The sequence below is a fragment of the Protopterus annectens genome, chromosome 7.part0, assembly GCF_019279795.1.
Source record: "Protopterus annectens isolate FY-2018-M chromosome 7.part0, PAN1.0, whole genome shotgun sequence".
NCBI classification, from domain to species: Eukaryota; Metazoa; Chordata; order Ceratodontiformes; family Protopteridae; genus Protopterus; species Protopterus annectens.
The window spans coordinates 691,301,618-691,318,268 of NC_056739.1; the positions used below are offsets into that span (position 1 = coordinate 691,301,618).

At 36.0% G+C, this 16,651-nt stretch overlaps 1 protein-coding gene across 1 annotated transcript in view; it reads left to right on the top strand.

Annotated features, from left to right (window-relative positions):
• Positions 1–16,651, top strand: part of UNC13D (unc-13 homolog D) — a 1,205,501-nt gene that overhangs the window by 1,094,866 nt on the left and 93,984 nt on the right. The window contains exon 29 of the mRNA XM_044077226.1: positions 11,326–11,446. Within this exon, the coding sequence (XP_043933161.1) occupies positions 11,326–11,446 (121 nt within the window). The remainder of the gene's footprint in view (positions 1–11,325; positions 11,447–16,651) is intronic.

The window sequence follows — 16,651 nt, forward strand, 5'->3', positions numbered from 1 at the left end:
CTGAATGGACAGCTCCCTATAGTGCAGAAAGGGAAATTTTCTATTTTCCGCACTGTAGTGCGATCTCGGAGTTGGTATATTTAAATAGTATGGGGTGTGGGGGTGCACATGGGGGGTGGAGGGGGGCTTGCCTCCCTCCTGGCAATGTGTAGGTAGGTTTCTGTTTTTTAACATGTTCAAAATTTCAAAAGTTGAACATATGGTCTTGGCCATATGGGTTTCGGCTTTTTGAAATTTGGATCATGTAAAGTAGACCCATATATACATATGGGGATGGTAGTTGGAGGGTACAGAGGAGCTTGCCCTTGCCCCAGTAAACCCAGTTAAAAATAGATTTAACTTCCTTTTTTACTTTAATATTCAGACTGCAAACTAGCAGTTCAGTTAATTTTCTTTTGTTGAATTTATGACCAATAGAACTGTTGTTGATGAAAGTTCTATTGATCACTTGCCCTGTAACCATGCACACACATAAACACACATACATACACACACACACACACACATATATATATATATATATATATATATATATATATATATATATATGTGTGTGTGTGTGTGTGTGTGAATATAAATATATTTTTGATTAAATATGTTTTGCATCAAATGATACACACCCATATATCTATCTCTCTATCTTTGGATATATGTCAGATGATCAAGTTTTCAGAAGGTCAAAATTCATACGGATGAGACCATATGATCGAGTTTCTGAAAACTCAAACATCAAAAAAAAAAAACACTAAAAAACACAAAAATCTACCTTTTTCACATTTTCATAGGGACAAGGCCCCCAGGGCCTCCACACCCTCTGCAAATTAAATATACCAACTCCGAGAATGCACTACAGTAAGGAAAAGGTTAAATTTCCCAGTCCGCACTGTACTACGATCTCCATTCAAAAGCTTCAAGTTTTGAAAAACTCAAATCATATGGTCTTGACCATATGAATTTAGAGTTTCTGAAAACTCAATCAACTGATGAGGACCCGTATATATATATATATATATATATATATATATATATATATATATATATATATAGAGAGAGAGAGAGAGAGATAGATATATTATATATATTTATGTATAGATGTACTTTGAAACATCAAAGTACACAAATCTCAAATGGCTAAACATTGGTCCAGAAAGAATGACAGCCTAAACACTGAAAAAACAAAACACTTAGCTTTTTGCAGTGGGCTTGCACCCCCCACATACCTCTTGTAATTATATATACCAACTCTGAGATCACTCTAAAACATTCAAGTGCATGAAGTGTTTCCTTGTATATATATATATATATATATATATATATATATATATATATATATATTATTATTATTATTATTAAATGGTTTGCCTCTGTGACCTTTTGGTTTGCAAGTACCATTCATTCCTACATGTCAGCCTTCATGATCCTCAGCTTGTTCTCAAATCTCAGTTTATTCACAACTTGACATGCTATAATAATGGGATCTATTTGTTTAAGTGATATTCTAATGTCATTTTCACAGGTGTCCTCAAAAGCTTAACAAATTTGATGAATGTCCTTTTCCCTGTAAGAGTGTCAATAATATTAACAGTCAGAGCCATCTTATGTATGATATAACATATTAAATGTATGTGTAAACCTTTTGGGTCTTTTATTCTTTGTACAGGACTGGTGCACTTGGAAGGTGCAAAAAACTGTCTGTATCTCAGCAGTTTGTCATTCAGTTAGTGTGAAAGAATGTAAATGGAATGCATTAAACAGCTTATTTGCAATATTCAATGTCTGTTGTATCCCAAATGTCTGTAACCTCTGCCTTTCCTTCTCCTGCTTGACTGTCCACATGGATTCTGAATGAAATAATTCTGGGGTGACTGTGCTTCAGTAAGATTGAATATTCCAAGTGCTCATTGGCTCAAAACATCCCATGGAACTGTCTGAGGTCTCCAGAATTCTATCCACATGAGTGTCATATGCCCCACTGATGTATGGTTAAATTGCATTGTATGCATTCCTTGCCATATGCCTCCACATCAATACTCTTAGACATATAAATATATCATTCTTACAGGTTGCAGTGCTGTGCAGTGTGCACCTTTTCCTTGCACTGTTTCTTTCTGTCAGAGCTTAAATCTTCACTGAAATGCAGGGTACACACGTTATTTTGTTGTGTACCCTGGCTTACAGCTGCAGCTTCTTAACATCTATTGTACAGAGTGCAGTGCTCAAGGAGATGTACTGTGCTGTGCACTGTGCTGATACACATTAAACAGACTGTCTCAATGCCGTGTACTTTGTGATGGTTGCATATAACTCTGCCACCGATTTCTAGTCAGAGTGTAAGAAATCTGTAAGCTGTACACAAACCTTATCAAATCTATAATTGTTTTATTCTTGAATGAGGCAGCAGGACTGTAGAATACGACCTGTGCATATGTGATTGAAAAAGATGCACAAGACTTCTGCCTGCTTTTCTATACAAGGTATAAAAGGCATGTAAGGTCTGCAAATGTGTTTACAACTGTTTTCTTCTGGGAAGTATGTTAACAATATATAAATGAATATAATGTGCAGCAGGTGTATGAAAATGCTTGAAAGAAAATGTTAATAATCCATTGGCCTTAGCTGTAGGGAGGAAAGTGAAAGACTTTGGGAGGAATTCATGAAGGTTACTGTGAGGTGTATATTTCACACACACCTTGTGGTAACCCTTTTGAATTGATATTTCACATACACCTTGTGATAACTTTTTTGAATTCATAGAAAGCCCTAACACAGCCATGTCATGGTGGTCTAGCACAAAGACATAGAGTAACACATACTGCTGTATGCTAATGAGGCAGTCCAGGGGAGAGGCATATACTAATTAACTGTGTTCTCTCACTATCCCCACACAGAACCACCTCCAGGAAGGTACGTATCTATGTACCAAATGATTTCATCTCTCAGACATGTAGATTAATATGGCCACTCCTACCATGTAGCAGTAGCATGGTGTTTTGACCTTGTCCATCCATCATGGTAGAGATAAATGGTGAGGAGTTCATTGTTAAGGTAGTGTTAGGAGGTGTGTGCTTCAGTGTAAGTGAGGGGCATGTAAGTGTGTGTTTTCATGGTTGTAGTGGAAGGGGAATTACTAAGAGGGCTGGGTAGATGTGTGCTTGTATGTCTGAGTGAATGAATGGATGATACTGTAAATGCAATAAGGGGAGTGTGTGTGTGTGTGTGTGTGTGTGTGTGTGTGTGTGTGTGTGTGTGTGTGTGTGTGTGTGTGTGTGTGTGTGTGTGTGTGTGTGTGGGTTGAGACTATCACACATCCACACAACCCCGTAGAGAGTAGATCAAAAACATTGTGTGGTGGGGACCACTATCCGCCAGTGATTACTCAGCAATGAAAGTGGGGGGACCACTAGCAAATAGGAATTACTCATCAGGGATTAGGGGGAACACTAGACACCAAGGAAGACACTCCATTCCTGAATGGCACTTAAACCAGTACAGGGTATGATGATGTGAGGTATTGCCAGCTATGCCAGGAGAAGTAGGGCAGTGGATGTGTAACATATGCCAGCTTAGCTAGCTGGAGTTTTGTAAAGAATTATATGTCATTTGTATTTCAAACTTTTGTATAGGTGTTTGTGTTGAAAATGTATTTGTAAAGCTGCTTGTGTTAAAAAAGTGCCAATACTGGGTCCTGCTGGACAGAAAAGAAATATACCCGTACACCAGACTGTACTGTAACTGCTGAAATGAATATATTGTAACAGAGGATACTGGAATAGAAGAGGTTAATCTAAGTCCAGCTAACATTGAAAAATATTCTGAAATTAAATTACCTGGTTTAGGCCATAAAGATTGTATCCTACAGTTCTGATTGCAGCCACAGACAAAATGAGTGTGAAAACCAGGACTACCAATCCTACTGTGTTGTCCTTATGGGTAAACTAATTGCTACTCTGGATGGGTGAACATATCTGAAATGATTTTATATCTTCCAGATACTTTCACACATCTTAGCAAAGCTATGACACATATATGCTAGATATTTATTCCGTTGCTAGTAAAGGAGGTAGTGTGGGAACCAGAAGTCAAATGACCAGATTTGCATGATGCCATTCTGTAAGCCAGCAATGAAATTATGTTTTAATACTAGATGAGACAGAAGTCTCAGGACAGTCTGTTTCTGAATCCTTATAAAGAAGGATAACGCACCCACTTCTTCTTGCATAACCAGGGAATAGTAACTCTTTAGATCAGTCAGAAAAATATAGTGAGATTAGTTAAGTACTGTTTTTCTGTATCTGTGTGAATCTATCCATCTGTGTTATTTTAAATATTTCCTCTGATTGAAACTCTGGTGTTTACTGTAAATAGATATTTAGCATTTTCATGTTATTCTATTATTTATTATTAAATATAGTTAAACTTTTCATTGTGGCTGGTCTTTTAGAGAATATTTTAACATTTGAGGGTACTTATATTTATTTGGTGACACTGTGGCCGCTCCTGAAAGTCTTGCAGTTTGGTCAACATTACCATTCGTATTAGTATTAATTTCACTCAAAATAATTGGATACCATGATAAGAGTTTTAGAGTAGTTGGCTTTGGAGTGTTCTGGTGGCAGTATCTACCTTATAGTCAGGGCAGAGGGACATAGATGGTAAATCTGTGCCAGCCTTTCCTAGATGTGTGTGTGTGTGTGTGTGTGTGTGTGTGTGTGTGTGTGTGTGTGTGTGTGTGTGTGTGTGTAAATCAAATCTCAGAATGTGTGTGTCAGCTATTTGGAGCAGAGACATAAAGCACTGGTTTCACAGAGAGGGTGGTGGAGGACTTGGCTTGGAACATTTGGCTGAAGACTCAACTTTACAGCTGTGTCAGAGGGGAGTCTTATTTAGGGCTTGGAGAGAGAAAGGGAGTGAGCAAGAGAGAGAGGGGAGAGAGGGAGGGAAACCCAGCCCCAGGATGGAAGTGTTTTCCCCATGTGCCCTTAAGGGAAATTGTGCTTGGTGCAAAGAACTGCATCTGAAAATACTGCATGCATCTGTTTTTTTGTTCCAAGTGATCATACCTCACTGGTGTTAGTGGTGTTGATTGATGTTCCTTGATTACTGGCCCAAGGGAGGGGTGTCAGGGATTAGGGGTGCAGGGAACAGTAGACATCAGGCATACTTACCTTGTGCCATTTTGTCACTTCAAACAGTATGGAGATCAGTGGTGGGGAGAATCACTAGACACCAGGAAATACTCTAAAGTTGTATGCCACAATGGTAATACAAATAGTATGGGGTTACGTCATCACAGAATATGGGTACCACAACAGTACTACAAATAGTATGGGGTTACATCATCACAGAATGGGGGTACCACATCTGTACTACAAATAGTATGAGGTTACATCATGACAGAATGGGGGGAGGCACTAGACTCCAGAGATCAATTGAAACTTGTGTGCCAAAACTGCACTGCAAGCAGTAGGGGAAACTGGGGTGGGCAGACCAATAAACACCAGGGATCCATGGATATGATGAGGCTGTGACCTTCTGTGATGATCCAGGGACAACAAAGGACATCTGGGACATTCAGTCAATGTGAGGATGGATAAGGAAACTGTGGAGTCTTGTGTGTGTGTGTGTGTGTGTGTGTGTGTGTGTGTGTGTGTGTGTGTGTGTGTGTGTGTGTGTGTGTGTGTGTGTGTGTGTATCCTTCCTCCTCTATACCAGAGAATGTTATCCCTTTCTGCAAGCATTTAGACATATCATATTTCTCTCCCTCTCTCTTGTCTTTTGCCACATTTTTTGACCCAGTGATATGCATAAAGCATAGGCAATAAACCTGAACCTCCCCATCTTCAACATAAATCCTTTGTTTTCCTTTACTGACAGTACAGCCTCCTTAGAATTATGAACTACCCAAATGCAAATAAATAAATAAAGTAATTGTACTATAGGCTCCAATGACATTGCTGCAATGCTAACCCAGTGGAATATAAGCTGATTAATAAGACAGCTGAACCTATGCTACAACTTTGTATTGTAGGGCAGCTTTAGTACTCAGTCTTGGTATTTCTAAATTCAAGTAATCTCCGTGGTATCCCCGAAGTCTCAAAACAACCCACTAAAGTGTAGTGGGTCTAAAAACAAAACAGTGTAAGAAACTTCTCTGTGTGGAAGATTTTCAAAAATATTATTGAAGAAAACTGGGACATTGTCACAGGAAACCCTTTTCTGATTAATATCTTAGGTGAAGCCCCATCATTTGTTTATAGGAAGGCCAGAAATATTAGAAGTTTTGTTGAATTTAAACCTAGACCATGTGAGAAAAGCACTAAAAGATGTGAAACTAATTGTACATTTTGTATATTTATACAGCAAGGTGATAGTTTTTATTGCCCTTATATAAAGAAGATCATTAAAACCAGTGCAGGGGGTGACTGTAACACTAAAAAAGTAATTTACAGGGCACAGTGCAATGAATGTGATGCATTCTATGTGGGCAAGACTGTAAATAAACTCAAGCGAAGGATTTCATGTCATCTGTCAGAAATCCGCTCTGGATGTAAAAATAATGCACTAGCCAAACACCTTTCTTTTCATAAAAGACACACAGGTTTTAAGTTCCAGATCCTGGATCGCATAGACATGGGTGATCTTGAAGGAGACATCCCGAATATTCTGGAGAAACAGGAACTCATGTGGCAGTTAAAGCTGAACTCTTTTAGGAAGCCTGGACTAAACTACTACTGTTCAATTAAAAGTGCACTGGAACTTAGAAAATTGCCACATTGTTTACATGACTAAGTGTATTTTATTTTATTTTTTCTACAAATTGGTTTTAAATACCATTTTAAATCATTTGACATTTAAGTGTATATTTTGTTTCCATCATCATACATATATTTTTTTTACTTTTTTCTGGTTCTCTTTTTTCCACTTTATTCAAAATGATGGTAATAACAATACTAACTAATTATACAATTATATAGGTTTTTAGGGTTCTTGTACACAGACCTGAAGAAGTCTAGAAGGACGAAAGCGATCTTTGTTAACAATAGGTTATGAAAATAGAAACTGATTTTTACATGCAAAATGTATATGTATATATTTATATATAATTTTTGACATAAAATGAACTAAGGTTGATATATTTCCAGCCATGTAGTATATTGCCTTGTATAAAATCACAGACTTAATAATTTGGTTAAATAAGATGTACCATTAAAGTACATTAGGGCTATATATTATTATGACAGCTACTAGGTAGGGCAGGACCAGCTCGAATGTCACACTGATGGGGGAAGGGATGTGAACTTAACATGTGTACCAATAACACTTTGTTTTACAGCACAGTAAACCACTCCCATGCCTGATAAAAAGTATATATATATTTAGAAAGCTTGTGAGGAAATTATTACTCTATTTTTGTTTTACTTGGATCACTTGTCTGTGTACGTAATAAAGGATTTTCGACTGGAAACAGACTGCCTGCCTTGCTTGGATTACTTTCGAATACTTAGTAATACTGTAGAATTATATATTTTCTATTATTACTTTTTGACTTGACGAGTTTACGTTCGCTACTTCTACTACTATTGTCTGATCTGATTAATATACAGTGATTAACTAGAAATATATGGACTGAAAATCTTCCACACAGAGAAGTTTCTTACACTGTTTTGGTATTTCTAAATTCCGATAGCATTGTTACACATTACATTGTTAATTTCAGTATGTTCTATGCACCACCATGCTTCTGTATGTTATAAAGAAATTGATATTTTACTTTATGAACGAAAATCATAAAATGTAAATAAAGAGGCTTTGACTATATTTTTAAAAGTACCTTAGTGCAGTTGCCTTTATAAAAGTAGACTTTAGAACTGTAGCTGTTTATCCATAGCATTCCAAGTGTGCCGATGTTACTCATGTAACATGTTACAAAGACATCCATCTGGACCATTTCTTCCCTGGCCTCCACTGAAAATTGGCTTGTTCCACGTCAGACTTTCCCGGTAAACAAATGTTAAATAAATAAAATAAAATAAATAAATACTAACACTAACAAGCATCTTACCATCATACATCCCACACAGAACTCTTAAGATCTACCCACCAAAATCTAATTACTGTTTACAAACCAAATCATCCGCTGGTCAGCTTCTCCTATCCTTTTCTTTAGCCAAAAATGGAATTCTCTCCCTCCTTCTCTAAGAACCTCTGAAAACTCTGAACATTTTAAAACCCAGCTCCATTCCTACCTCTACCCATAATTGGAAATGCAATTGCACTCTACCTACCTAACCTGCTTAATACATTAATGCACTCATTGTACTTAATGTACTTCCCACCTTATTCTCCCATTTCCTAAGATTAATCTTATTTACTGCCATCTTACAAATGTTAGTTTGTATACCATTCATTGATGATTTACAACCTCTGTATAACAAACTCTGTACTACTGTTTCTCTAATCTGTAAGCATGTAAGTATGTAATGTATATTCATCTATTTTGCTGTTATATTTTGCTTAGTTTTACTATATAATATTACAGTTTGCTAAATTGTATTATTTTTACTATGTAATATGTAGCTTTTCGCCCAGGGTCTCCACTGAAAACGGGATCCTTGAGTCCAGTGAACCTCCCCGGTCATCAAACTGGAAATAAATAAATAAATAAAATATAGTGCCTCCTTACCTGCCAGGAGACTGGCCAGCTGACTCTTTAGACTGTCTAACTTTAACATGTGATGAATACACATATACATACTAAAAAGTCATTGTTTGTTAGATTCCTCTGTGTTTTATAAAGTATAAATTTCCCTGAAGCTTCAGCCAGCAAAAAATATAGCAAATTAAACTTGAAAGCAGTGAAACTTACAAAAAATAAAAACAAGATGACACTTTTAAAGGAAATTTTAAAAGAAACATAAACTCCTTAATAATCCAACCCACAAAACAGCATGTTTTTGTCTATGTATTAGGCTTTGCATCCTCCCCACCACAGGTCTATATCAGTTTATCGAATAGCCATTAATTGAACCCCTATTTATCGAAGCCGCTCTTCATCTTAATGGCAAATTTTAACTAGGGAAAATCAGCGGCTGGCCACCATCTGAAATTTGCCCTTTTCTCCATTGTAGTGCAATCTCAGAGTTGGTATATTTAGGTAGATGGTGTGTGTGTGGGGTGCAGAGGGTGTAGACCTCCACCTTGGTAGGTTTTAAATTTTATATATTTTTTTATGGTGGCTTGGTTGGCCAACCGTTGATTTCCCTTAGTTAAAATTCGCCATTCATTGAAAAGAAGCTTGGATAAATAGGGGTTCAACAAATGGCTATTCACTGAATAGCCATTTGATAAAGTGATATAGACTCACCCACCACATCTCATTATTTATATATGCAAATTCAATGGCTTCACAACTAGAGCCATATCCAGCATTAGGCGACCTAGGTAGTCACCTAGGGCCAAGTGGCTTGGGGGGGGGGGGGCGAAGGCTGTCACAAAACTAACATTTTTTCTTTAAGAATATGCTCTTCATGTGTTCCATTCCTTCTTTAAGGCTAGATTGCATCCTTAGTAGCATCTGTGTATGCACATTTAAACATTATTCTGGACACAGAGAATGGGCAAACACAGAGAGGTGTGTGTGTGTGTGTGTGTGTGTGTGTGTGTGTGTGTGTGTGTGTGTGTGTGTGTGTGTGTGTGTGTGTGTGTGTGTGTGTGTATACGTGAAATACACCAGGCTCAAACACTTTACCTTGAATACAAGAGACTATAGCCTGAATCCTTTACACCAACCGCCAAACTGTCATCTGCAAGTGAATTTTAAAAGAATGCTTTGTTTCTGTGTATTCAAAGAATGTTGACTTTCTGTGCACTTTCAAGTAATATTGAGTTTCAAGGCAAGATAAGTTTACTGTTATCATGCTATGTCTGTTTTCAATGTGTAACTGTTTTGTTTAGCAAATCGACATCAGTGCTTGTACTATAAATTGTAATAAGCAGTGTTAGTAGCACAACAATTAGCATACTTAACTTTGATGCTGAAGGCTGTGTGTTCTACTACCACACCATGTAGCTGGAGTGCTGATATTAAAGAAGGATGTGGGTGCTGCACTCCTGAGTGTGTCCTCCTTTGGATGATATGCCTAGTAACTATGAACCTGTTGCCGGTTTGACAGCCATTACCTATTGCAATATCACCAGCCTACCATTTTTTTTTAAATGTAACATGGGTAGTTTACTCTTCAAGGGTGGCAGACACTGAATTTGTACATGAAACCCTGAAATGTAAAGTTGTTTGCCAGCAAACACCTTTTCTTTAGTTATGGATCTCTTTAATGTGGAATAATTAGATGACTTTTACTTCTGCAGAGATTGTGTATATTGACTGATATCAGTAGATTGTAATGACGGACATCTGAGTGGCCTTTTGTGGTTGAAATGTTCTGTAATGGATAGTTTGTCATTATTATTTCAAGCTTTTTGTTTCATTGCTTACTGGAAAGATGTTCAAACCTATAAATTTAAAACACACTAAGAAGTTGTTCTGTATTATACCAGGAATATAATTTAATACAATCAGGATGGTGCATCAAAGAACACGTGCATGTATACATGGTTCTAAAAATGTGTGAAAATGGGCCTATGGTTTGGAAACAGCCAGACAAATTTTCTTTGAATGTAGGTTTCAATGCTGTTTCAATGAATGTGAGTTTCAAGGACAGAGAAGCTTACTGTTCATGCTGATTTCATCATGTATTGATTTGTTTAGCAAATGGCTATGTTTGTGCTGTAAAATTTGAAATTAAAGTTTTAAATATTTCTAATCATTGTAGAAGTAAAGAAAAAATAGTATGTAAACTGACGTTTGAACAGTGTTTTTGGTAAATGAGGAGAAATAGCCAAGCAGTGGGACACTGGAATGGTAGGGGGGGCTGCTGGGGCAGAGCTGCTTGGGAGCGCTGATACATTACCCTGACTAGGGCCCCATTTGACCATGATTTGGCTGTGCTCACAATCCTAGAGAAATGTCACAGAAGATGACTGCCAGTAAGCAAATAGAAACTACCCTAGCAGCAATTTCCTGTGATGAACAGTTGCCATGGATATAAATACCAGGAAATCCAACTTGATAAATTTAAACCTTGTCTAAGCATAGGGTATTGCTTTCAGAGAGCATCTGGAAACTTTTCATTGCATAGAATCAGCCCCAGTTTTGCTGTTCTGTATTATCATTTCAAAAGTTTTCTTCCTGCCTTTTAATTTTATCATTTTCTTTGCAAATTTTAGTAGACCTTTTTAAGCTGTTCTTTTTTAATTTTGTTTCATTAGAATTCAACTGAGAACGAAAAATATGGAGCAGTAACAATTAAAGGATTCTATCGCAACTCAGAACAAAAGTTGTACATTGAAATATTGAATGCTGTAAATCTTTTACCTATGGACTCCAATGGTAAGAAATACTAAGCAAATCTAAATCAGTATGTGAATGTTCTTTGCAGTAAAACTAGGACTACAGGATCTCTGAACTCTGAACATGATCCTTCATCTGCATTGTAGCATTGAACTTTTCAGTGTATTAAAATATGGATGTTTTATATTCCAAACCTGTTTTCAAACTGTTTTTTTTTTTCATTTTTCATGTAAGGGTAAGCATTTATTGTAATTACACGGTTTTTGCAAATGCAATGCAACAAGTTACATTTCCACTTTTCAATATTATTCTAATTTCTAGCATTAGAATATTCGCAGTTTTACAATGCATTTCTGACCTAAATGCCTAGGTATTTTTCTCCATTTAGGTGTAGTTTTGGTCTGCAATAGCTATTTTAAGAAGATATAACATAATATTACAGATATCCTAACCAAGAATTCTGTCATGATTAAACTATTTCTTCTCAGATTAATTGGTTCAAATCAAACAATTCAAACGTACTTATATATGAACAGAAATTTGTTAGATGCATTTTTCACATAACGTATACTGTAAACATTCAATTCATAATGAATAACGGGGAATGGGTAAGTGCAGTAGAGTGCCTTTTTTAGTTATTTATGTCTCAAAGAAATCAGTCAAAACATAAGGAAAAGGAGGCAGTAATATTATTAATAAGTGCTAAACTCTTGAACTGTTTCCTTCTTCAGAATTCTTACACTTTCCCTACTTTTCACTTCTTTTGCTCCTGTTCACCTTCACATTTTTGACTAAGCTCAGTCATGTTCATTTTATATATTTTGTCTTTCTTACAACCTTGTATGGACTGAATGAGTTGCAGTAACCTCTGTTCCCTTGTTACTTTTATTTTCTAATCACTTTCTTACTACATTTTGTATATTCAGTACTTTCTCAAGTAACTCAATTCAAGATAATATTACCTGTCCAAAAGGATAAAAAGATGCTTAAAAATATGACAGTTCATTAGGAGGAGGTAACAGACTCATATATAGCTCAACTACTTCACATTAAATACACTGAAGTCTGAGGATATTGGTTTACAATTATTAAATAATGAAGTTTGATTTTATTAGAGGAAATTCATGTAATTGTGATCTAGTCTCCAGTCATTTCATTGATTACATAATAACTTTATTTCTATATATACAAAATAAGAAAATGTAAAATACAAAATGCTAAATAAAAACAAATTAATAACACTATGAGTAATGGATATAAAAATAGATCCCAGATCTATTTAATGAGTGACCTAATATATATCCCTGATCTATTTAATGAGTGACCTAATATATATCCCTGATCTATTTAATGAGTGACATAATATATGTTTAGATAAGCACAATAAGAAGAGATATTAAATATAGGACAGCAAATAAAAAAAGTAAACAGCGCAAATAAAGCACGCAACAAGAAATATGAGTTCTACTGAATTAATGATTTAGTGTATAATAGTAAAATCCATAAAAATCAATTGATTTACGTACTTAGAAAGTCCACATTCTAGAGTTTTCCAATATTTTCTGGGAAAAAATGGAAAATAGTGGTTTTTGTAATGTGCAGTAATTATTTTAATGGTAATCTGTTAGGACATCCTCAATTATGTGCACTGCAAACTCTGAACAATGAAAAAGTACTCAGAAATATGATTTCTGGGCATACTCAAGAACATTGTTATTATTATCATGCTGCTTTTTGGCATGAAGAAAAATATTTTACATAAAAATTGTAATACTTTAATAAAGAAACCTACTGTATATCTTTCATTTTGAGTGCCTTTACAGGTTTCAGGTGTCAGTTGGCCAAAGCAAAAGGTATCAAGGAACACATTGCCAATAGCTGTTTTCCATCAGAAATCACTGTGATGGGATTTCTAAGCATTTACTAGGAGAGATCCCTTCTTCTAAGTTATTTCTCCATTCTTTTAGTTGGAATAATTATGTATTTGTTATATATAAGTTCAAGGGTTTGTGAGTGCTTGCCCTCCCCCAACATCAAGGGGTACAGGGGAGTTTGTTCCTTGCATAAAACACCTGCAGTTAACCTTTTTTGCCCTTCTGTATATTAAACACCTGCAGTTAACCTTTTTTGCCCTTCTGTATATTGTACATTAGTTTTTCGCATTTCTGATTTTTGGAGTTTTGCTGAAAACATCTCATAGTGGAACCCCTACCATGAGCTCATAAAAATCTGTTTTTTTTTACTTTGGCATTTTAAAAAGTATTTCTAATATTATGCACATATTTATTTACTTTGCCAAGAAGGCTGCGAGTTAAGTTAAGTACTCTGTCCAACCTGGCATAACTAAGATTCTTTTTTCACAGTAACCACTCCTTCCTGAAATTTGCAAAACAAATTGTACAAAAAAAATAATTTTCAGAGCCAGAAAATAAATAACATATCTGTTAATAAGTTAATTGTGTTTCATTTTGAAAAAAAAAAATACAATTTCCATATTAATGCCTTACAATGTTTTGATTATTTCAGAATTTTTGGATCAGTAGTATACTATATTGCAGATATGTATTTCAGGTGGTTGGATGCTTTTCTTGATTTGTGTGTTTTGTGGTGCTATAGCAATTTCAATACTTTTTACAATTTACGCCTTTTGTAAAACAGTAAATATATGTTAGAACATAGTTCCATGATAGAAAAACATACACATTTAAAATTTTCAGAAACACTAGTCAGAATCACCAGTCATGTGTCCAAACTATAATTACATTGGGAATAACAACAGTAAAAACCTGCATACATTAGTTACATTTTAAAACCTTGCTCAGTGATGATACACTGTAAACAACTATGACCTAAGCATATAGCATCTCTAAGGTGGAAGCAGGTGTACCAAGTGAGGCAAAACTGAAGATCCAAAATACATAGAAAATAATGAAATTTATTGAAACAGTTGATTGAGCACTTTCATCTCTAGATGAAAGTTCATCAGAATAACTTCCAAAGGTAACCCACAGTCCTTTTATAATCAAACAACCTAAACAATCATTCAATTTTCCAATAATTAAGATAATTAAATTAACTAATATTTTTTTCAAAAACACACAGTCTTTCCACATAAAATAATACATTGATTGTAAGAATAGTTGTACTTACCCTCAAAATATATGAAATTGTTTGTGAGTACCATCAACATACATAGGATCATAGGAGATTACTAGGCTAATGGCTCTGGAGCCCTTACAAGCCTAGCCAAGAGTTTATCCCCAAAAGAGAAACCTCAATCACCCCTGTCATTGAGGGTCACAGGTGGAACCCCGGGGACAAATTTGTGGTTGCCCATCCACTCATCAAGGTTGTGCTTGAAGAGGGTCAGTGGCATACTTTGTTTGGCGTATATGGGGAGTCTATTCCAAAGACGGGGTAGCCTTTGGGAGATGAACCTGTCTCTCCACCAGGTTTTGTTAGTGTCACATATTAGATTTAAGCCTTTAAATCGGATAATACTGGAGGAGTTAGACTTATGGATATGGAGCATCTCTAGTAGAGCAGGGTCTGAGATTGTCTTGTAGGTGAGACACAGATCACCTCTGAGCAACCTGTATGATACAGAGTAGAGTGATAGTGATTTCAGCCTATCCACTTAAGATAGGTATTGGAGGCCATTGATTCTCTTTGTGAGGTATTTCTGTGGCCTTTTCAGTTGGTGCAGGTGTTTGGAGAGGTACATACCAAATGGACCATTGTACTCAATTATTGGCCTAATGAGGGAGGAGTACAGAGAGGGAATTATCTCCTTTTGTCTGGATGCAATCCCTTTACTTATGAGCGGAACTAAGTAAAAGGCTTTTCTGACCACTGTTGCTACATGATGGTCAAATGTGAGATTGTTGTCAACTTGTGGACCAAGGTCTCTCACCACAGGTTGTGTGCTTAGGGGGTCGTCGCTGATGTGATAATCAGTAGGGACCATGTTTTTTATTTATTTATTTATTTATTTATTTTACATTTGTTGACCGGGCTAGTCTAACTGGATATATGTCCATTTTCAGTAGAGGCCCGAGGAGAAAAGCTCCGAGACAATAACAAGGACAGAAACAAAGAAACATTTATACAAATAGTACAAATAATATTTTTTTTTTTTTTTTTTTTAACAGCCAAAAAAGAAAAAGTTCTAGTTCAGTTTCAGTAAGCAAAAAAATACAAAAAGTCATAATGGGGAGATACAAAAAAAAAAGAGAGCAAGAAGTATTTAAACTTGCCATATAAAGAAGGTAGAGGAGTTTCAGCAAAAGAAATCAAGTTTGAGAGTTAGAGTTAGAAAGAGGAGAAAATAAGTATCAGTCAGGCTGAGAGCAGGGGCAAAGCCATTTGGTTTTCATGAAGTTTTTCAGCTGATTCTTGAAAAGGTTGGTGGAAGTAAGGATGTGATCTCAGTTGGAAGTTTGTTCCAGGAATTGCCAACTGCATTTGAGAATAGGCAGTCTCCAGCTTTGTTAAAGGATTTGGTAGTGGCTACTTGTAGTTTTTTAGCTGATCTTAGGGTAGGAAGGTTTTTATAAGAATTTACTAGGTTACATAGTATGGGAGTGTTTGAAGGATGATGTAAAATCTTGTGAATAAAAATAAGTTGCTGGTAAACTAGTTGGTTTTGTACTTCCAGCCATCCGAGATGTCTAAGGTTAAGGCAGTGGTGAGTACGGAAGGGGGTACCAGTGGCAAATTTAGCTATGTTGTTGTAGGTGGTTGCTAGTTTATTTAGATTAGTTATGGATAGATTGGTATATATAGGTGAGGCATAGAGTAGGGTGGAAATAAGGTGGGTTTGGGAAATAGAGATCTTTGCTGATTCTGTAAGAAATGGTCTGATTCTGTAGAGGAATCCAAGTTTTCTATTTACTGATTTAATACTAGCGTTAATATGTGAGTCAAAGGTAAGATGGTTATCTATTAATACACCGAGGAGTTTGGTGGTGGTTTCAGGGGCTATTTCTGTGCCATTGTTTGATTTTACTGTGAGATTGATAGAGGGGGATTTCTGTGTGGGAGTAAATAGAAGTAATTTAGTTTTTTTAGGGTTCAGGAGGAGACAACGTTGATGGAACCAGTTTTCCACTAAAGTAAAGACAGTTTGTGTGTTAGCCTGTAATTCAGCAGGGGATGATGCGGCACATACCAGAGTTGAATCGTCAGCATATTGTATGCATGTAGTTTGTGGAAGGGAAGGTTTTAGAACATTAATGAAAATTG